The 23,383-nt window shown below is 47.1% G+C and overlaps 1 protein-coding gene across 4 annotated transcripts in view; it reads right to left on the reverse strand.

Annotated features, from left to right (window-relative positions):
* ASTN2 (astrotactin 2) overlaps window positions 1–23,383 on the reverse strand; it is an 874,248-nt gene that overhangs the window by 743,038 nt on the left and 107,827 nt on the right. For all 4 annotated transcript variants that reach the window (XM_019454036.2, XM_019454034.2, XM_019454035.2 and 1 more), the window contains exon 2: window positions 3,830–4,017. In XM_019454036.2, the coding sequence (XP_019309581.2) occupies window positions 3,830–4,017 (188 nt within the window). The remainder of the gene's footprint in view (window positions 1–3,829; window positions 4,018–23,383) is intronic.

Below are 23,383 nucleotides of genomic sequence, written 5' to 3' on the forward strand. Positions count from 1 at the left end.
TAAGCCAACAGCTGATGCAGAGAGAAGAGAAATGGCAGTCTAGTATGCAGAGTAAGGGTGGAGGCTCTGGAATCAGCCTACATAGGGTGAAATACTGGTTTTCCCGTTTAATCTTTGGGTGACCAAATCACATCAAATAGCTACTGAGTTTATTAATATCTCAGGCTCAGGTCTTAACAAACTCAGAGCATGCTGGTTCCATTCCAGAAGGCATGAACTGTAGCAGGTTCTAATGACTGAGCTGGAGCTGGTTACCCTACATGAGTGGGCAGGACGCTTGTCCTGAGAAAAGAGAATGGAGGACATTGACCCTAGAATTATTTGGATCTTCTCACAAACGATTTCAGATCTTCACCAAAGACAGAAACAATGCAAAATTTGATAGACCAGGAGCCATCCTGTCATGAGTAACCATGTGACTTGAGTTTAGAATCTTGGGAAAAGCCTACTCCCCAGAACTGCATTCCTGTTAACCACACAGCCTTAGAAGTCAGTTAAACTCACTGCATCTCCAGTTTCTCATTAAGAAATGGGAAAACAGACTTTAGCCACTGTGAATGCTATTTTGAATGGTTGTTTAGGGGACAGGAAAGCAAACATTCTTTTTGTTCTTGCTGAACTGTGGCCAGACCAGCAAGGACAGGTAAGAGTCTAAGCCAAAGAGAGGTGTGCTGTCCAGGCCAAGCTCCACTGCCTGTCTGGGGGATCCTGGATGACTTGTAGCCTATATGTGGACCTCAGTTTATCCATTTATGAAATGAATGGTATATTTCATTCAATAAAAGGTATATTAAATCAACACATCTTAAAGTTTTCAATGAAAGTGCCCCTAAGACTTGTACCCGAATGTTTACAGCAGCACTTTCAACAATAGCCAAATTATGGAAAGAGCCTAAATGTCCATCAACTGATGAATGGATAAAGAAATTGTGGTTTATACACACAATGGAACACTATGAGGCAATGAAAAAGAATGAAATATGGCCTTCTGTAGCAACGTGGATGGAACTGGAGAGTGTTATGCTAAGTGAAATAAATCATACAGAGAAAGACAGATACCATATGTTTCCACTCTTATGTGGATCCTGAGAAACTTGACAGAAGACCATGGGGGAAGGGAAGGAAAAAAAAAGTTAGAGAGGGAAGGAGGCAAACCATAAGAGACTCTTAAAAACTGAGAATAAACTGAGGGTTGATGGCGGTGGGGGGGCGGGGTGGGAGGGATAGCAGGATGGGTAATGGGCATTGAGGAGGGCACCTGTTGGGATGAGCACTGGGTGTTGTATGGAAACCAATTTGACAGTAAAATTCAAAAAAAAAAAAAAAAAGAAAGAAAAAGAAAGAAAGAAAGAAAGAACCCCTAAGAATAAGAGCTAATGGTCTTAGGTGCCAAGCCCTCTGATACAAGTGGTCGGTGTACGTACACAGTAAGTATTGGTGGAAGCCTCGTTTACAGATGACAAAAACAAGGCACAGAGGAATTTAAAACTTTGTCCAAAATCATCCAGAGTGCTAAGCGGCACAGCAGGACTTTACGCCCAGGCACTCGGGCTCTGGAACCTGTGCTTATGAACCTCCACGTCACCCTACCTCACCTCAGAGAAGCCGGGCTGCCATCAACAAATGTCTTGGGGTTCAAGGTTTCCTGGACATGACTCTATCTCCTGAAGAGAGTAAGGTGAGGACAGGAAAGATCCAGATTTTGGAGCCCTGAAGGTGGAAAAGAACTGGCGGGACCACAAGGTGGTAGCCTTGGGCCACATTAGTGTGAGGGCAGGGAAGATCTGGATTGTGCCAACCTCCACAGGGCCTACTCTGCCAGCCACATCTTGAATTCCAGATTCGTGTGGGTCTTGGTGATTTCTCCTTTCCAAGCTGAACTCACTGAGCAGAATAAAAGGGTGAAGAACACCTACAGTCCTTGGAGACAGAGTGTGATTTAGTGGAAGTAACACTGAACCTGGAAGCAGAGAACGTCCATTCAGGGCTCATTTATAATTGAGATTATACCATCTAGGTTACTGGGCTATGGAAAGGATGTAGACAAGTAAACGTGAGGCCAAACCCAGAAAATGCTTAATAAATATTAATCAAAAACGGAGTCTCACTCTCCAACACGAAAAAAGTAAGTCACGCCCCCTCGAGTCTTCTTAGCATCAGATGGTGTCTCATGCCCCGTGAACTCTTGAGCAAGTACCCTGAAACACTTGCACCCCAAAGTTAGCATGCAGGCACTCACTTGGCTTGGCATGTGGCTGCATCATTTGCAAAATATATATATGGGAAAAGTCTATCGCACTCATTCCGTGAATAACACAAAGGCCTTGATTTGTTTTTCCACGTGATAAGCATGCGTTAGGTCCAAAATTAACACTGCTGTCTGGCTGGGGTATGTGTGTGTTTTTCCAAAAAGAGAAAACTTCCAAGCTCTTACTCAGCCCTAATCAGAATGTCTAATGCACAGTGTTAGGTGAAGAGGAACCAGGAGACTGGAGACCAAGAGCAAAGGTCTGTCCCCAGTACAGATTCTCAATAAATGTTGCTGACTGTTGAATGGAAAATACAGGAGTGCACGGTAGTGCTGCTTTGCTGAGTGGCCTTATGCCAAATTCTTCACCTCTCTGAGCCATACCTTTCTCACGTGTAGATTGGGAATCACATCTCCTATCCTTATGCATTCGGCAGAGCCGTGCTACAAGAGAAAATAATGGCTTGAAGAGTGAAAAGCACTATGGGGATGTCACTTGTAGCTATTATCAGATCTCTTCTTGAGCCAATTAGACCCTGTACATTCTGCATAATGAATTTGTTTTTTCCTATCTACCATGCAGAGCCATTAACTACAGCTTTTTGAAGAAACCATTAATATGAGCCTACATACATTTTAGACCACCATTCAAGTGATTTAAGCCCTAACAGCCTTCTCTGAAGAGAGAGCAGACTCCAAGAGCTCCAGGTCATAGGGCTGACAGAGATGGAAGGCCACTTCACCTCTCTGTGCCCGTAACTTCATCTCTCACATGGAGGTGACATGCCTGACTCCACGCATTCTTGGTGAGAATGCAATGAGATAATGTCCTTAAGTGTGCCCTGCACAGTGCTTGACACACGCTTGGACAGTCAATAAATTCTTGCACTGAGAGAAATAGTGTGGAGGACATAGTTCAGGCTTTGTAGTCAGACATGCTTAGGGGTTCGAGTGCCCAAGAGCATCTCTGTCTCTTACCAGCTATGTGACCTTGGGTAAAGTTTCTCTGCCCCCGCAACTCAATATTCGCAACTACAGCAGGAGGGTAATGGAGGGGCTTCGACGTGTGACTGTGGCTAAGCCTAGCCCAGCGCCAAGGGTCACCATGTACGATCTACACTGCAGAGGGTATTGTGAGGGTCAAAGCACCTGGCCTATGAAAGGCACTTGGGAAAGGGCAGCCCTGCTCCAATTCTGTTCCGATTTTGTTTGTTCAGTCATTCCTGGAAAGGCCAGTTGTATTTTGGAGCACTGAACCTCAGCCCTCGGTGGAACAGGCCAAGCACGTGACAGATGTTAAACAGCTATTCCCAGAGATGTCGGCCAAAAGGCCAAGGAGCTGGAGACCCTTTATTCTCTTCTCTGAAGCACAATTAGTTTGTCACAGCTGACAGATGATGGATGGGTATGCATCAGTCCAAGTGACACCACAGAATTCACCTGACCTTCTGTTTATCATTCTAACCTCTTGCACTCAGCCAATTTCTTCCACCTGCCACTGGCAACCCCGGCCTCCCTCCACAGTCTCCCCACCTCACCCTCTCCATCCCCTAGCACCTTACGGCATTCCCCCTCACTCACCATCACAGAAATGTGGAGAATGTGCATCTGCTCCTCTACAATCTCTGAAGGCTCCTGGAGCGTGGGCGCCGTGGCCCGGGCCAGCTGCCCGGCACTGCTCATGGAGACGTGGAAATACAAGGTGCCATTCTCGAGCCATTGCTGTCTCCAGTGCACCAGCGAGATGTCCGCCGCCGTGCCAGACATCTCTGTAAGACAAGACCAAAGGCGCTGGGTGAGCGGCATTGCCTGGGCCTCGGTTTTCCAGGGAGGGAAAGAGCCACACATGTTCAGGAGATCAGAAGGCACCTACTTTGGATGCCTTTCCATCCGTCAAATCTATGAGCCGGACACCATCGCTTCCATTTGTACGTGGTCAACCGTGGCCAAGAATCTCCCTAAGCCACAAAGTGTAAGAGACAGAATTTGAACCCGGTCTGTCTGAGGTCCTTGTGTATAGCACCATCCATGATAAGGCAATTCCGTCCATTCAATCAAAGTGAGCAGAATCAATCTAAGCAAGAGATTCAAGAGTTTACATTCTCCTGAGGCCATGGAACTAGAAGACGATGAAGGGAAGACATCTCCATCCATGAGAAGAGCAGGTGTTTAGAGTGTGAATTCTTTAAAAGCTGAGTTGGAAGCGTCAGGGCATCACTGCAGAACCCCAGAGCTGGAAAGGCCCAAGAGAACATGTGGCCCAGCCTGGGTGCCTCAGAATTACTCTTTATAGGAAAGGAGCTTGGCAAGTGGGTTGTTCTGAGCCTATTTCTCCTGCTTCAGTCAGAGAAGCCCCATTTTTTGCTAGTGTATATACTGCACCCCCAGCAAGGGAGTGTTGGGACAAAGTTTCCATGACTTAAAAATACTTCAAAAGTCACTGCCCTACACTAATGTTCTCCTATGACCAAGGGGAAGTTAGAACCTCCTAGCAAGCTACAGTCACCTGACCTCTAAATTATTATTTTAATAGTACTTCCATTCAGTACCAACATAGCCTCTTATTAAATAAGAAGGGTGACAGCATTAGCTTTCAGGAAGTGTCCTTGTACTGGAGGCACCTGGCTGGCTCAGGCAGTAGAGCATGCGACTCTCGAACCTGGGGTTGTGAGTTTGAGCCCCCGCTTTGGTGTAGAGATTGCTTAAAAGAAGTGTCCTTGTACCAAGATCATACAATCTTTTCATAATGTTGCCTACTAGAGGGAATATGTCCCTGGAAATGTCCTAGAAGGACAAAGGCCTATCAGGGTGTCTTATGAAGAAAGGGGAAGGTTGCTAGTGTTCCAGGACTTCACTCAAGCGAGGGTTACCATAGGAGACAGAAACACTCCATCGTAGACAAGTAGCTGTAATGATGTCTGGAGCTTGGAGCTCTGCACTACAGAGCTGACCTAGGGGTCGTATTCCCATAGTCACCAAAGACCTCATATACGTGTGTGTAGACACACACACACACACTTAAGGAGGGTTGGTGGGGAAACAGAGTTAGAACTTCGTTTCCAGTCAGCTCTCCCTATGCCCCACTACAACCCCCGCCATGTCTGGCGACACTGAAGGAAACAGAGTCACCTTGAAGAGATGATGTTTGCTCACCAAATTCTACTGAATTATTCTTGCATCGTCCACCCCCCATAGACTAACTCCTTGAGGTTCACAATCAACAGTCCTTAGGGAAGAGCATCTGGCACTTGATAAGTACTATAAAAAGTCAGCTATTAATATTTATTATCATTATTATTATTAACAGGCACAGGATCTAATTTACCCTTCAGCTGCTCTGAAAAAAAATCCTTGAGACATCCTTGACTGCTTGCTTCCTTTCCCTCTCCTCCTCCAGTCCACCAGGAAATCCTTCAAAAGCCACCCCAAAGTCCCTTCCCTTCTTGGCTCCTCTCTTGCAACCACCTGGGCCAAGGTACCACCCTCTCTTGCCTGACTTACTACAAAGCGCTTCCTAACTGGACTCCATTCTTGCCTCTCTGCTCTTCTGTCCATTCCCACACAGAAACCAGAGGAGCCCTGCCAGAACCTGTTAGCTCCCATCAGCCCTCAGCGCCAAACCCTCAACAGCCTCCCACCTCATTCCAAGTAAAAGACAAGGTGGCCAGAACATAGGAAGTTACAAGTCCAAGTGAAAACCTACCTGGGCTGCACTAAGAGTTGAGCAGGGCTGGAGACCATCACAAGGACCCTAAGAGCTCACTGTGGGGCGCCACGGGAGAGGCTGGCTGGGTGGCCAGTCTGTGAAGCGGGCCTCTTACCAGCACCTTCTCTCCACACACCGCCCCACCTCCTGGCCTCAGCACCCGAAGCCCTGGCAGCAACATCTCTGGCAGCCAGCCAGCTGGGCCGAGGCAAGGTGAAGACATGGTAAATGGCCTTGCTCAGTACCTCACTCGTATTTCTCCCAGGGCATTAAAGCCTATAACCAGAGGCCCAGAGAACCCAGAGCTACAAGCTGCCTCTGGAAATGGCTGCCTCTCATTCAGCAGCTCCAGAAAAAAAGGACCCCCGTGCCAATGGACCACCAGGCACTTACAGTGCCACATCTGATCGACACAGCCTGGGACAGGGGAGGCAGAGTCAGTGAAGGAGGGCTGGCTGAAATCTGCACTCTTCACTCCTGGAGCTCTCCCTCCCCAGCCTGTGCTCAAAATCCCACCATTGAAGAAGCCTGTCCGCCTCATGTTCAGATTAGGAAACGGAGGGTCACAGAGGGTGAGTCACTCACTTAAGGCCACCGGTGAATGCATGCCCAGATGGACCCAGTGGACTTCCAGTCCACACAATTTCTACTATGCCGGAAGCTCTTACAACATCTCCTTTTCCTTGACTAAATTAGCCCATGAACCAAAACTAGATTGAGCTCTTTGTTTGCTACAGCGATGAGTGCACAGTCAGCAGACAGTAAACGTTAAATGATAATAACAGTGTGTGAAACACAGTAAATATTGAATCACAGAGATCAGCTCTGGACTCACTCTATTACAAAGGAAGGAAGCTGTTGCTGAGGCGGGGAGGAGGGCCATGGAGCCTCAAAGAGAAAACCACCTTGGCGGAAGCAGAAGGCCTGATCATTCATTCCCTCATTCATTCATTCCCTCATTCATTCATTCCCTCATTCATTCATTCATTCATTCATTCATTCATTCATGCTTGTGTTTGTTTATTCACTCATTCAACACACTTTATTGAGGGCCTACTCAATTGTGAGTACTTTAGTAGTTCAGAACATGGAGTGAAATGAGGCATAATCTTGCCTTCAGGAAGCTCAGTCCTTTCTTTAGTGGCAGAAATTCTACCCACTGCCCATCTGGCATCTCCCTGCCCACACATGCACACACTTTCCATTTATTGTGGCCCAGAATCTGCGCATTACTCTGACCGATCCCCTCCTCACGTGCTCCAGCCCTGCAAACTTACAACCGTTACTCAAACAGACAAGGCTTACTCTTACTCTTGTCTCAGGAAAGAAGGACTCTTTCTCCTGCCTGTCTGACACTCTCCTCCCAGACCCTGCAAACCACTTTCTCCTCGGTGTTAGTCTCCCTGACCAAGTGACACCTGTTCAGAGAGGCTCTGCCAGTTTTAGCTAAAGTTCTCTCTACACACATCACACTCTCTGGTATCCCCTTTACAAAAACTTGTTATAGCACTTATCACTATTTAAATTAATCTTGTGCATTTTCTAAGTTTATCTATTTGAGAGAGAGAGCATACATGAGCGCTAGTGGGGGAGGGGCAGGGAGACAGAGAATCCCAAGTAGGCTCCACGCTGATAGCACAGAGCCTAACACGGGGCTCAATCCCACAAACTGCGGGATCATGACCCGAGCCAAAATCAAGAGTCGGATGCTAAACCAACTGAGCCACCCAGGTGCCCCAATCCTATGCATTTTCTTAAACATGTATTTAATGCCTGCCTCTCCAGGAGAGCAGGGATTTCCTGCCATATCTCACGTACTTTTAAAAGTGCGCAACGCATAACAAGTGCTCAAGAAAAAATTACTGAATTGCCAATGATGAATACATGCACACACACATATCCATAATAAGATTACGGAGGTAGAGTTTAACCTCACTAGAGTATTAAAGAAAGAGTAAGTAAGCTCCACTGGGAATCTGAAGGTGGGACAGGACTCTCCTAGCTTAGAGACAAGGAGCCACTCTAAAAACATGGTGACATGAACGTTGCAAAGAATGGGCATATTGTTGGCCTTCAGAGCGAGGAGGCATGGAGACGGGCTGGGCAGTTGGGTATTTCAGGGTACTAACACTGCATGTGCAAGTAGGAGTGTGGTGGGATGTCAGCTGGAAATGTACTTCAGACACAGGGTTAAGGGCTTTGAGTCCCTAGCGACACAGTGTACTCTCTTCTGCATGCGGTCAGGAATCAGCAAAGTACACTTGATCAGAGCGCCAGTCCTGTGTCCATTAAAAACAGGTCAAAGAAATACTAGCATAACCAAGGCCAGCTCCTGAAATTCCCCGCTGATTGATTTTCCAATTGCATTTTCCCCAACCTCTTCCCCTAGCCCTTCCATATAAACATTTCATTGAAGTCTTCAAGTCACATTACAATCAAACTTAAAGCAAAAGGGGGACTAAACGCATTTGGTTGGGAACCAAGACGATTCCCATAAAGGCAGATTATGCTGACATGATGAATATAAAACGAAACAGCAGATATTAAAGTAGGAGAATTGGTGCGCCATGCCTTCCGGCGGTAGGCTGACTCCACTGCCTGCCTCCCTCCCACCTCGGATAGCCTGGTTTTATATTGGAATCATAAAGAAACACAGGGATTGCCTTTTCACCTTTCTCTGTTCTCCCCCCATGGGCTGCAACTCGTGAAATATTCAATAGGCTCAAATCCCCTCAACCACCCCGCTAAAGCCAAGTGAGCGGATCAGCCTTCATCAGTGATTCTGGGTAGACCGCCATCCTGCCTCAGCAGCCACAGATGCCTTTCAGCCTCCTGGAAAAGAAATAAAAATTCCCGAAGGCGTGTTGTGCTTTTAATTGGCTTGTTCTTCCTAATCTATGGCACTCATTGTATTTTTATTTAATTCCTGAAGGTCATTATGAAAATAAGCAGCACTTCTGATCACCAGCCATCTTGGTAACATCTCCCAAGTGGCTAACTAACCCTCCGTCAGATTCCACAGCTCCAGCTGACCCTCCAGCAGATTATTCGCAGAAGGCCAGAGAGCGCTTCTGATGAGTTTGCAGATGGTCTTTGCTTCGCTGAGGGAAAGCAGACATTACGTGAGATGAACTCACTGCCTAGGTACAAAGAGTTGAGAAAGGTAGAGATGTTAACTTCCATCATCCTTGCCATTAGCTGTCCCAAAATTCATGGGGGCGGGGGTGGGTCATCTCTACACAGCAAGTCCTGCTGAGTGCTTAGGAAATATATCTCAAACACACGCCCTTCCTTTCATGTCTACAATGGTTGCCTTAATGCAGACCTTTATCGTCTCTCTTGTGGAATACTTCCAATGGCCTTGTGCCAGTAAGGGTCTTATCACAGAAGAGAAGACACAGTCAGTAAGGTCGCTGAGAAGGGACTGTTTACAAAGACTTTGGAAGTATATTAGGGTCCTCCAGAGAAATAAAAGCAACAGGATATACATATATTTATATAAGAGAAAAAGACTTACTACGAAGGGTTCGTTTCTATGGTTATGGAGGCTAAGAAGTCCCAAATCTGCCATCTTCAAGAAGGAGAGCTAGTGGCACAGTCCAGTCTAAACCCAAAGTCCTGAGAACCAAGGGAGCCAATGGTGTAAATCTCTCAGTCTGAGTCCAAAGGCCCAAGAACTGGAAGGGCTAATGCCCAAGGGCTGGAGAAGATGGGGTATCCTGGCTCAAGCAGAGAGCAAATTGTCCTTCCTCTACCTTTTGGTTCTGTTCAAGCCCTCAACAGGTTGAGCGATGCCTGCATTGATAAAGGCCTTTCTCCTTTCCTTGGTCTACGGATTCAAATGTTAGCCTCTTCTAGAAACACGTTCAGAGACACATCCAGAAATAATGTTCTACCAGCTCTCTGGACATCCTCTAAACAAAGTCAAATTGCATAAAATTAATCAACACAGACAGGATTAAGGTAAACCAGTGATGAAGCACCTCAAGGTTGACAACAGCAAGGAGCTGTCACCACCCTAGGCCCAAAGGGGCAAGGGGAGGGGTATTTATAAAACCACAAAACAGCCACAGTTGTAGGAAAGGGTTGCCAGACAGGAGTTGTGGCCTTCAGTAGAATAACCCAGCTACTGACAAGGCATGGCCCATCATGGGAGTGGTGGGGTAATAAATGCTCCAACCTCACTCTCCTTCTACCTGCTAATCTCTTGCAGGTGCCTTCCATGGGCCAATTCCAACCAAACACCCAAGGCAGAGCAATTCATACAGGTCAGTCTTCCAGGGCCCTCCGCAAGGAGGAAAGGGTGAAGAGTGGATCTTAGGGAGTCAGTGGAGACTACCTAGAAGGCCCCAACTGGTATGCCTACCTCCAGGCTTCCTTCCAACCATCATGCAAATAGCTACCAGGATTAAATTTCAAACTTATAAATCTGACCACATCATTCCCTTGCTCAAAATCTTTCAATGGCTCCTGATTCCCCTCAGGATAAAACCTAATTTCATGAGCCCAGCACCTGAATTTCTCCTCTGCCTTACCCCTCTTCACTCCTTTCCCTGCACTTACACATTAAATCTGATCAAATATTTATGTAATCTCCACATATAGTGTACTCTTTCCTAATTCAATGTCTTTGAAGATGCCTTTTTTTTAAGGCCAAGAGAAATCAGTTTAATTTTATAACACATCATTTCGTTGCCTCAACTAAAAATGCTTCTTCAGAGTCTGGGAGAGCCTTCCCTACTCAACCCTATCCCCTGCTCTAGAAGATTTCCATGACCCCCATATGAGCTAGAAGTTCCTTTACGCTTCTATAAAGAGGAAGTATTGCATGCTATATAATATCATAGACCCTGAGAGACCAACTCCTTGAATTTGAACAACAGCTCCCCTGTGCTCAAGCTGGGGGTCTTTGGATACACTTTTTACCTTATTTGTGCCTCAGTTTCTTCATCTGTCAAATGAGGATAATAATAGCAGCTGCTATTATAGAAATAGAGCTATTTTTCTGCTATTATAGAAATAAATAAAACACCTCATAGAGTTATTTTGAGAATTAAATAAAATAGCACAAAGTAGTTTTTAACCTTCATCTTGATCCTCAGTAAGCATTCCAGTTACATTTGTTACATATTACTTCACACACATAATTATAGCATCCTATTTTACCACTGTCTTGGTCTTTGCTATTTATCTATGCAGCATTTGGTATTTACCTATGTTAAAATGTGTTTATACAGCTGACCTCTCTCTTATTCGACACTAGTACAGGGACACTTCAGAGCCATTTGTGTACCCGAGTGCCTGAGACAGTGGCCGAATGCAGGGCAGAAGGCTCCACAAATGTGTGTTGAGTTGAACTGAGTTGTCCCTGTATCTGAGTTCAAATGGGCATGGAGAGGACGGAGAGAAGAAATGCCAACTGAGGACAGCAGCGATGGCTTGATTCCCATATAACAACACTACAGAAATTTACTTAACATCTGGCTCAAGTTTAGGTGCCCTGGAGAATGCAAATGAAGAGAAAGCCTTCAAACGTTCAGGGTGTTTGCATTTCTGACGGAGACAGACAAGAAGTTTATATAGAAAATAGATAATCTTATGATTCTGTTTAGACATAAGTATGCGTGTATACGGCTGGGAAGAAATATACTGCAACAAAATACACTGCAACATCAAGAATAGTGCTCTTTAAATGGTGGGATTGGAGGTGATTTTAATCATGATCTGATTCATTTTCCTCTACATTTTCTACATTGAATATATATTACCTCTGCATCTGCTAGAGGCAGATACATGCTCACTTTAAAGATTCATTTAGTCAACCAACTTTTTCTGAGATCTGGCATTGAGGAACTCTATCCTCGGGAGCTTGGGCCAAGGAATGGAGAAAAAGCATGCTATAAATAACTATAAATCAAAGTAGAAAGCTTAAAGGAGAGGAGATGACTTCTGGCTGGATCTAGAAAGTTTCTTTGTGGCGGAGCCTTAAAGGATGGGCAAGATTTCAACAAGTGGCCGTGTGGCAGAGGGCACTGTAAATGGATGAATGGCACAAAGGCAAAAAGACAGGATTGCAATGCAAAAGGGGGTAGTGGGAGGAAACCAGCAGAAAAAGCAGAGAGGGTCATCAGTGCAGAGGGAACAGAAGGATATAGCAAGTCTGCAGAGAGGAAAGTAAAGAAGGGGCTGCCTTTACCTACGGGCTATCTCCCAGAAGAATAACGAGTATGAGGCCCCACTTGGGACTCCTTCATACAATCAGATCAGGCCCTAGTTGGGAGGTAAATGAAGCTCTCCAAATACCATAAATTAAAATGACAGGATAAATGGATGGCTGATGAATGGGTGGATGGATGGACAGATCCTCGTCTTTCTAACCTAATCGATAATCACACAGTCTGGATTTGTGAAAAGAACACTGAATCTGGAGTCACATGCTGAGGTTTGCATGATACTTCTCCAACAACTAGCTAGTTTACCTGAGGACAAGTCAGAAAGCCTCTATGATTTTCTTTCTTTATTTGCAAAGTGTGTGTGTGGTGGGAAGGGTCCCCTACTATCCTACTTATATCACACCTGACACAGAATTAAGAGAAAACAAAGCCATGCCTAGCAATGTGCTTAGAAATCTCGAAAATCTCAGTTAGTCCTAAAAGCAAATGCCATCACTGCCCCCATCATTCCAGAATATAGCTTCCACGGGGCACCCAGCTGGCTCAGTCGGTAGAGCATGTGACTCTTAAATCTCAGGGTTGTCAGTTCAAGTCCCACATTAGGCGCAGAAGTTACTTAAAATAAAATTCTTAAAAAAATATATAGCCTCCATAAATATGACTGTCTAAAATGTGTCAGGCACAGTGCTAGGTCCCGCAGATTAGGTAAATCTGTCTCAGTGCCAGGTCCCACAGATTAGGTAAAAAAGACCAATTTGATTGCTGCCTTCCATTCCAGATGAATGTTTCTCCATGGCCACTATCCAGCAACAATGGCCGTATTTTCCTCTTGCTTCAGTTTCATCCATTTATATATATACATACATACATATATTTAATGTTTATTTATTTTTGAGAGAGACAGAGACAGAATGCGAGTGGGTTAGGGGCAGAGAGAGAGGGAGACACAGAAGCAGAAGCAGGCCCCAGGCTCCGAGCTGTCAGCACAGAGCCCGACATGGGGCTCAAATTCACAAGCTGTGAGATCATGACCTGAGCCGAAGTCAGACACTCAACCGACTGAGCCACCCAGGCGCCCCTCATCCATTTATATATTAATCATTCATTCATTCTTGGTACAAGATTGCGTCTGTCTAGGTAACTGCTATCCTCAGTCCTTAGCATGCAGTAGGTGCCCAACAAATGTTTGTTGAATAAATGCATCACTCAACGCACATTTCAGGAGTTCGCTGCCCTCAAGAAAATCACAATCTAGGAGAGCAGGAAAAGGAAAATCAATGAAAGTGACAATCCTGTTGCACCGGTCATGAGAGAGTATGCACAGGGTGTCACAGGAATGTATGTGAGGGGTGACTTAATGCTCATTTATCAGGGGTCTGGACAAGGTAAGCAGGAAGAGTCTATAATCTGGACATTTTATAAGTCTAAGCGATCCTGATGTCAGACCTGGTTAAATGCCCACAGGATGCATCACTGAGGTACGTGGATTGGGAGTTCACCTCGGCGGGGTAGGGGGATAGGGGGTAGAAGATGGAGAGACAGCAGGGGCAGGGATGCAGCCAGGGGAACGGCACTTGGACGAGGACACCCCAGGAGTACCTCAGACCCTCTCCTTCCTCACCCCCATTTGTCAGTTCATCTATGCCTTTGCCCCCAATCTGCCCCTCTCAATTCCTTGGAGAACTGTGTCTTTGGCAAAAACAAAAAACAAAAACAAAAACAAAAAACAATACCTGCTTTCCCTGGCCACCCAGTGGAGATAAATAATAACGTTATATCCAGGTAAATAAGGGAGAGGAAGAGAATTAAGAGTTATTGGCAAGGGAGAAAAGCACATCATTTCAGATTCTATTTGAAAATAGATGGATAGTTGACAGAACTGAATCTTATTACTCCTGGTTACTCTCTCCTGAAGCATTTACCTCCCTCCCTTGCTGCATTTTTTCACCTGGTCTTTCTTTGTCATTTAGCTTCACTATTTGCTCTTGGTTTCTCTGTGTATTTGCTCTCTCTTTCTTTCTTTTCCTTTCTTTTCTTTGCTTAATGCATCCAAACAATCAATGAATTTTTTTCTCTCCCTCCCCTATTTCACAACATTGCAAATGGATGTGGAGAGGGAGCCCAAAGAATGCGGACAGGGACTAACTTTCACCAATACCCACTCATGTGTGCCAGACACTCAGCTAGGGGCGGGAAACCCACATAAATAAAGGACAGAGTAGGACATCCATTGTTCAGCTGTGCTACCTGAGGACTCAACAGGTGACTGGATTCTCCCAAGATCTTCCCTCTAGAGCATGGCAGAGCGGGAATTCAAGCTCTGGTTTCTTGATTCCAAATCCAGTGTTCTCCCCACTGTCCTAACTGGGCTGAGAAAAGGAGTTTGCATATTTGAGTAAAAAGATGGAGGGACCAAGTCCACACCGGGGGTATGCCAGGAGTACCAGGACAGCACCTCCCAGTCAGCCAGGTGCTCTGTCCATATATCCCATCATGATGGAGTCATCTGCAGGGTGAAGTGTTGCTGTTGAGCCCTCTGTTTTTAAAATGAAAATCTCTCCAGGGAGAGGTATATGAAGCGTTCTGTCTTGGGGTGAAGTAAATTTTTAAAACCACTTTGCTCCTTCCTGCTGAGCGACCTTTAGTAAGTTAGGTTTATCTCCCTAAGCTTCACTTGCCTCATATGGAAAATGAGAGTCATAAAAGCAATCTCTGGGGCACCTGGTGGCTCAGTCAGTTGAGCGTCAACTCTTTAATTCGGCTGAGGTCATGATCTCATGGTTAGTGGGATCAAGCTCCATGTTGGGCTCTGTACTGACAGCGGGAACCTGCTTGGGATTCTCCCTCTCCCTCTGGCCCCCCCTCCCTGCTCTCACAGGCTCTCTAAGGAAATAAATTAATAAATGATCTATTTTTTTTAAAAGGCAATCTTTAACAAATGTCCTGAGAATTAAGAAAGATGCCTATTTGAAGGAGCCAGCACTGCATTCAGCACCTGCAAATTCCCTGACAGCTGTCTGTCTTCTTGTCACTCTGCCTATCTCACCACTGTCAAGACAAGAATCAGGTTGTTTCGAGAGCAGTGGGGGACGGCACAGTACAGAATACAGAGAAGGAGGAGGCAGAGGTTAAGCGTCCCACTTCACTTGGAAACAGTGTCCACGACCCTGTGGCCTAGTCCCTAGTATCCACACCCCCCACACACCCTTTTTAAGTCACCTCTACTGGCTATGACCTGGAATCACAGAAAACCTCACATACAAACGAGTACCAAGTGATGGAGATCGATGATCTAATCCACCATTTTACTGACCAGGAAATGAGGACCATAGAGAGGTAGCAACTTGCCCTGAATTACACAGCCTCATAATGCAATGCTCTTCAAGGATTATAAGGGGGCTTGAGACAAAGATTTGGGGAGGGGGTAGGACAGAGCTTTACAAAAGGTGGAATCTCCCTGACTCCTAAAAGTGGTTTACCACTAAGGAGGGAGGGTGTAGAATTCCCTGTAACTCCAGCGCTCCCTCCACCCGGCCTAAAGATGCTACCATGATGGCTCCTTAGGTCTCTGTTGCTGAGTCTGACTTGTCAATCCCCAACCTCCTTACCTCAATCCAGAGGGTTCCCCATCTGAGAGACACAGGCTTGGACTCACCCCTGACAGGTAATAAAACGTAATATGTCAGGAGAGCATGGTACCATGCAATGTTGTGGCCAAGGGAGGAAAAAGGAAACTTGTAAAATCCCACAACCGAACAGAAGCGAAGAGGGTGAACATACCTGCCCCTGACTCCAGCTATTTGCAGTAGGGTGGGAGAGTTGGACATGAAGAAATCCCTTCACGTGATTAATTCATCCCAGTGCCAGACGCTGGCCACCCGCTGCCTCTGTATCCACACCACAGTCCACTGGCCCTGAGCAGCATCACGGCCTCTCCGTTCTCGTCCACACTGCACTTCCTGCCTGAAATGCCCGAACCTCTCCTTCTGCAACACAGACGTCATCCGCCTTCAAAATCTCGCGGAGATGACCCCTCCGAAAAGCTCTGTCCAAGATGCCCTCTCCCTCCTCTGAGCTCTAAGCTCCTCTGGTACGTTTCTATTCCATTCCCTGGTTCACTAACCTCACCAGTCTGCAATTCTCATTTCCTTTGCTAGCTCATGAGACTCTTCTGGGCCAAGGAAATCTCCTCTATTTCCCTCTTAGTAGCTCAGTCTTCTTTTTAATAGCAGGTGCTTGATAACCATGGGCCAATGCAAGATTCAAATCAAGGTCCAAGAGGGTGAGACTTCCAACTCCAATTTCACAGATGGGAATACTGAGACACAGTGGGTGGAAAAGTTACTTAGAGACATTGAGACCCAGAAGTGGGAAGAACCAGGTGAAGCCTAAGAATATATGGGTCCACCTGTCCCCTAACCTCACCCCTATCCCACCACAGAACACCTGCAGCATCTATCCAAACAGCCCCAACTTGCCCCAACTTGCATCACATGGCATGTGATGTGGTCAACTCACGACCAGTCAGCATCCTGTGCCTTGCCTAGGTCTCCAATTGCGTCATTCCCTCCCCACTGCCCTGCCTATAGAAGCATGCCCCCATGCTCTTGTTCACGCGCTTCCCTCTCCCCCAAGGCTGTTCTCGCTCTTTGTTGTCGATGGATCTTCAGGACTCAGCTGTAAGTAGACCCAACAGTCAACAATTCGTCCCCTTACGTCTACACCTGTGCAATGTGACACTGCAGATCCCCATCAAGAGGTGAGTCTATCCCTCTTCCCTTCGAATCAGAGTTGGCTGCTGGACTTTCTTTTGGCCAAAAAGACAATGCCAAATATGACACAAGCAGGGACTTGAAGAAAAGTGCCAGGGTTTGCTCTCTCTTGCCGTACTTGGAAGCCCTCAAACTGCCATGTGATGGAGCGTGGGATAACATGCTGGGTGATGACAGAAACATAGCCCATTTTCCCAGGTGGAGAGAAGCCTTCCCGGACCATCAGCTCCTGGAAAAACCGCCAGCTGACCACAGACACACGAGAAAGCCTGGCAGAGATCTGCCAAGGCCAGCAGAAGAACTTAGCTCAACTAAGCTCAGCCCAAACCACCAGCCCCACGTAATTATGAGCTAAAAACCCGCTGTAAGCCATTAAGTTTTGGGTGTTTTGTTACACAAACACAGATACCTGGAAGAACAACTCAATGTCACTCCCTTTGTGAAGGCTCCCTGCCCCCAGTGCTGGGGTCGGGAGCCCCTCATCCTTTCACTGCTGTGCTTATCACACTGTATTGTAATCACTGCTTTGGTTATTTCACACCTCACCTACCCTCTGCTCCCTGGGTCTCCAAGCTTCTTAAAATGAAAGGCCTGCTCTCCCTTGCTGCCTGCTATCTCCCTAACACCCAACTCAGAGTAGGTGCTCAATGGGCATGTGCAGAACATAAGGCATGGCCTCAGAAAACTCCCCCCAGGCGGGGTCCTGCCACATCGTCCTCAGCCCCATCTCCTCCTAATCAAAATATCCATGGCCCTGATTTGAGAGAGTGCGTGGGTATGGACTGGCTCCCAGCTGCACAGCTTCGGAAGCATAATCTGCCCCTATATTCCTTAAATAAGCCCCGTGCCTGTTCACGGTGGCCTTGATTATTATTCAACCTCTACTCCATTACCCTTATTTATAACACTGCGATGGAGCGCAGCCCCAGGCCGGTGGCGGGATGATTACAGGACGCTTTTGACTTGCAGTTCCACACCATTCAGTCCAATTTAGACCCGCCACAGATGGTGCCCTGTGGCAGGCAAGGGACATGAGAGGATACCAGGCTGGAGGTGGGGAGGAGGGAAGGACCCTCTTGATTTTCTGAGTGCACCAGAGGAGAGTGAGGAAAAGGCTCAGACTGTCCCTAATGTCCTTCATGACCTGAACAGTGAGCACCCGAATGATGGCAAATCATGCCCTTCTCCAACAGCGTGGGGCACAAGAACTCCTGTGACCATTACTGGACATCTCTCTTTTTTTTTTAATCATTTGATTTAAATGCCAGACTCCCCAGTGAGATGATGGAATGCTGGTCCCATACTGCCAGGCTAACAGTCAGGAAAGACGAATTCCACTCTGGTCTTGGCTCTGTGACCCTACGGGAGGCATTTGTACCTCTGGACCTCAGTCTTCTCATCTGTCAAATGGGAGGACTAATTTGTCTCCTGACTCCTTCCCTAGGTCACTGCAGAAAATAAAGGGAAATATTTATGAGAAGGTACTTTGCATAAAACATTCTCTGGGCCACGGTCATAGTTATGGCTCATGCTAATCAACCTAATATAAGATGCCTGGAAAACCAAAACTACATGGCTCAAAGGGAAAGGCTAACATCCCTCCCATTTTAAACACCCCAGCTCCTTACCGCAGCGTAGGGTCAGGGCTGGGTCTCTAAAACCGGTTACCTGCGCCCCCACCCCTGCCACTCTGTTTAACTGAGGAACATGGCAGAAGTCACCCAACTTCTCAAGGTCTCACTTTCCTCATAGAAACTGGGGAGAATAGCATCATAATCATCACTGGAGTGTGAATGTCAGGAAGGCAGGGATTAGGCCGTGTCCCAGTGCCTTCAACAGTATCTGCTATAATGTAGCCACTTAATCTAATAGAATGACTGGCATTCGTTAAGTGCTTATTGTATGCAAGGCTCTGTTCCCAGCTGTTTGCACAGATTTTCTCATTTCGTGTTTCCTATATCCCTATGACTTGTGGATAATAATAAACCCACATGCACACAGTGCTGAGGTACCATGTGAGCGCGAGACCTGGCACCCGGTTTGGCTCAATAAGGTTGTAGCACGGCACACTGGGACTCCTATACTGCCTCTCCTGTGCTACACAAGTGCATGGCTTTTACTCCAGTTAACAGAGACATTGGGGATTGCTTGCTCTGAAGCACTGGGGTCTGCCTTTGATTGTAAATTGCCGGACAACGGGTACCATGACTGTCCAATGACCTCTTCAGAGCGCTGTGGTTAACAACCCAGAATATCATCAGGGTGTAGGACTAGAAGTCATGACCTCTGCACTGTCATGTCCCCCGCCCCCCACCCCCACCTCACCTTGCTGGTTCTGCTTCCAGAACCACAGAAACCAAACTGAGACTGAGCCACCTCAGCAAACGTTCCTGGGGAGCTGCCACTTCGCCAGACCCTTGGCTGGAGCATACAAGCACCATTGCCCTGAATCTCCACTTCTCGTTTAGACTCAAGAAAGTCCAAACTCAGGGAGAACAGGGAGGTGTCCTAGATTACACAGTAAGGCGGGGACTGGGCCACCAAGAAACCAGGCTCTTAACCTCAAGGACAAACGTGTACTGCACCAGCCTCCTGGCTCCACCGCTGCCTTGCTGGGTCACCCAGGGGAAGGTGCTTTCCTCTCTGAACTCACTTTTCTCACCTGTAAAATGGGAGCAGCCAACCTCAGAAGCTGTTGAGAGGCGGTACCCCAGACTGCCATTGGTGGGGAAAGTGCTTATTCTCTACCTTAATGGAAACTCAAGCCATCAGAGAACAGAGACAGCAATGCCTCCCACTCCATGCTTACAAGGAGAACCTCACCCACGTGTGTTGGTTCTACCACGTGATAATTACAGTGGGAACTGAGAAGACAGGCCCACCCACCTGGCATCCCAGGCATCTCCAATACAGGCAATTTACCTTTTCTGAATATTTCTCCTTAATGACCATGGGTGGTTTAACTTAACCACCACCCTGGTTCCTGTCCACTGCACAATATGGAATACACTAGAAGAAATCATATTGCCAGAATGCCCTTATGGATAGGCAAGTGTGCCTATTTCCAGGGGGCACCAGGAAGTTTGCTGATACTGGGAGCAAGGATCACGTTAGATAAGTCATCTCTAGAGAATATATAAGAGAATCATGCCAGGGAGTTATAGGTATGTAGGAAGTCGGGTCTACACAGCCTAGAAATACCTGCAGAGATGCCTGGGCAGACAAGCACACATTTACAGGTCTGTGCTCCTAAAGCAAAAGTGTGCTGGCTCACAGACACACGAATCTGTGCATCTGTGTGCTTCCAAGAAAGCATCCACATCTCCTTGCCACACAAATGCCACGTGTTTACCTGTAGTCTCTTACACATGCATCAATGCACAGAGTGATGTGCTCATGTGTGGATACAAATACCACCGTGACCAGATACATGGTGTTAAATGTGGGCTCACATGCACATTTTGCAAAACCGCTCCCTTCCTTACACTGGCACCAAGGGCATTTGTGCCTGCATCACACTGGTGTGCTCCTGACACGTGCAAACAGGCACCCACGGTACCTGCACACACAGACCCGTGGACACCTTGATAACACAGCAGCTACAGGCTTGCACAGGACCCTCACAGATGCACCTGCTCACAGTGTGTTCAGCTGGTTCACCCCATCTGCTCACGGCCACGCGTGCTCCATCTTGCCTGTTCAAACCCACACGTATGTGCGTTCACATTGTGAATGTGCATGACCGCATTCACATGCAGAAACCCAAGTATGTGTTCAGGCATGCACACACCTACAGATCCTGGCACATGAAACTTAAGGACATACCTACACCCTCATTTGTATGTCCTCACCTACAAGAGGCACGCAACTGATGTCACGAGTCCCTCTGAGCCCTGGGAATATCTCCGAATCTGTCCTCCAAGGGGCCTGGTTTTGTACTCGAAGAGAAAGATCAAATCCTCTCCCATACAGTCTCTGGAAGCTATTTCCTCTTCTCTAGTCTGACTGACAGGCCATCGTGGAGCAAAGGAGGGCACAGCAGTCTCTGTTCCCGGGCTGTCCATCCACTTAATCCTTTCTGATTCTGTTATGGGGAAAAACACTCCACGGAATTGCTATTTCATCCGTTCAGCCTGATGCCCTTGAAAGAGACAGAGGCAGAAAGAGGCTCGCTGATGGCGGGCCCCAGGTGGCCCTGGTGACATTCCCACAGGGTTCTGACTCTAAGCTCTGTTTGGGAAACCTGGCCAGAGAGCCAAAGCCAGTGCCCTGAATGCAGGGGCAGGAGAATCCAGAAGCAGGAGTAACCCACTAATAAAACCCACAGCCACACACCACGCTTGGCATCATCACATACTGCAATTCATGGGACCCTCAGTCCACTCGCAAGAGAGCTAGACGCAAGCCTGTTTTACCAAGAAGTGAAGGCCCTTGTCGAAGGTGCTACGCGCGGCAAACAAGGAGCAGGGGTGGAAATCGAAACTCAGATCAGTTGGCCCCAAAGCACTTTCTAAACTCAGGGGAGTCTGGAAAGAAGCTGGCCAACCATGTGTTACTGCATGGCCTCTGGAATCTTCCTCTTCTTAGGTGGAACTTGCAAGAGTTCTGGTCCACAGAAGAGCACAATGCGCTGCAGAGCTGTTTTCCCAGCCTGGTCCAAGGACCAGGAACTGGATAAGGAGGCAAGGAAGGAGAGAGAGACTGGGGACAAAAGAAAGAGAGGAGTCAGGAAGGAGGATGGGCCAGTGTTAGGAAGAAGGCAGGAAGAGACCATGGGGAAGGAAGGAACCAGCTTTAAGAGATGGCCAACTCAGTGGCACCCGGGTGGCTCAGTTGGTTAAGCATCTGATTTTAGCTCAGGTCACAATCTCACGGTTTGTGGGTTCGAGCCCCACATTGGGCTCTTCACCAACATTGCATGGCCTGCCTGGAATTCTCTCCTCCCTCGTTCTCTGCCCCTCCCCCACTCATGCTGTGTGTCTCTGTCTCTCTGTGTCTCCAAATAAACTAAAACAATTCTTTTAAAAGAGGTGGCAGACTCCATCCCTCTTTTCTTCTAACAGCATACAGTGAGCACCTTCTCTGTGTACCCGTAAAGACACCAGCACTGCCGAGGGCAAGAGACAACATTTCTATCCAGGGAAGTCCTGAATGAGCAGGGCCAATGTCTGTTCTATGGGTTATGTTAAAGCTTGACCAGATGTTTTGTTTTGTTTTGTTTTTTAATATCTGTATAATGAGTTTCCAAATCAGTGAAGAAAGAGAGGTGCAAAATGACCTCCAACATACCCCGTCTCCTGCCCTAAGTCTACCCACAAGGATGAGCATTAATTATACTCAAGCCTTAGACACACATTTTCCCGCATCATCCTCACAACTATGTCTCAATAAAGTTATGATATCTCACTGTGTATCCGTGTATACGCGTGTGTGCACGTACGTGCATATATATATATGCACGCATACACATGGGCATATGTACATACGTGACCTAGAAAAATGAAGACACTAGCAACGATCACACAGGATTTCAGCTGTAGAGATGTAGATTTCATCCACACCCACTCAGCCTAACCCAGGGTCCTTAGATACCCAAAGACATTCCTCTTACTCCCCTCCTGCAGCTGCACCTACCGTGTGTGGTGGCTAATTAATTCCCACAATCCTGGTTGTTTAGCACAGGAAAGCACTGCTGGATGAACCCTAAGACATAATCCAGAGGCAACGAAACCAAGGTCGGCAGAGGTGAAGTGGCTTGGCTAAGGTCACTGTGCGATAAATATCTGGACGGGGACTGCCCTTCTGACCCCAAGATCAATGCCCTTTTCCCAATGTGCTTTACGACAGGCTCTGTATTTTCAAGAGGAGATATCCTCACCCTGAGGTCACTGACCTGGACACAGGAAAGCGGATATGAGGACGGAGTTGCCTCTGATCAACATTCTCCTACACGGGGGTGAAAGCCGGAGGGAAAGCAATCCTTCCATCCCTGTGGCAACAGGATTAGCAACTGAATTTGACAGATAAGCCAAGTGCAGCCCAGAGAGAGGAAGGGACTTGCCTAGGAAGAAATGGAGCAGCCTCCTAAACACAACCCCATGTCTTTTCCCACAGCGTCTACCCTGAATAGCACTAGAAGCCACTGAGTGAAGGCTGAGAAGACACCGATGAGAGACAGAGGGACCGGCGGCTCCTAAGGTGTCACTTACCAACTCTGGGACTTTTGACGAGGCCCAACTTCCGGGTGTATGACTTGTGAGGTCACACAGACCCAGCATTTAGAAGGCTGCCACGAATTAGTTTCATTGCTGTTACCATCCTGAAAGTCTTAATAATTTGTTTAATATTTATTTAATTTTGAAAGGGAGAGGGGCAGAGAGAGACAGAGAGGGAGACAGAGAATCCCAAGCAGACTCCACAATGTCAGCACAGAACCCAACACGGCGCTCGAACTCAGGAACTATCAGGTGGTGACCTGAGCTAA

The sequence above is a fragment of the Panthera pardus genome, unplaced genomic scaffold, assembly GCF_024362965.1.
Source record: "Panthera pardus isolate Hobbes unplaced genomic scaffold, ASM2436296v1 HiC_scaffold_20, whole genome shotgun sequence".
NCBI classification, from domain to species: Eukaryota; Metazoa; Chordata; class Mammalia; order Carnivora; family Felidae; genus Panthera; species Panthera pardus.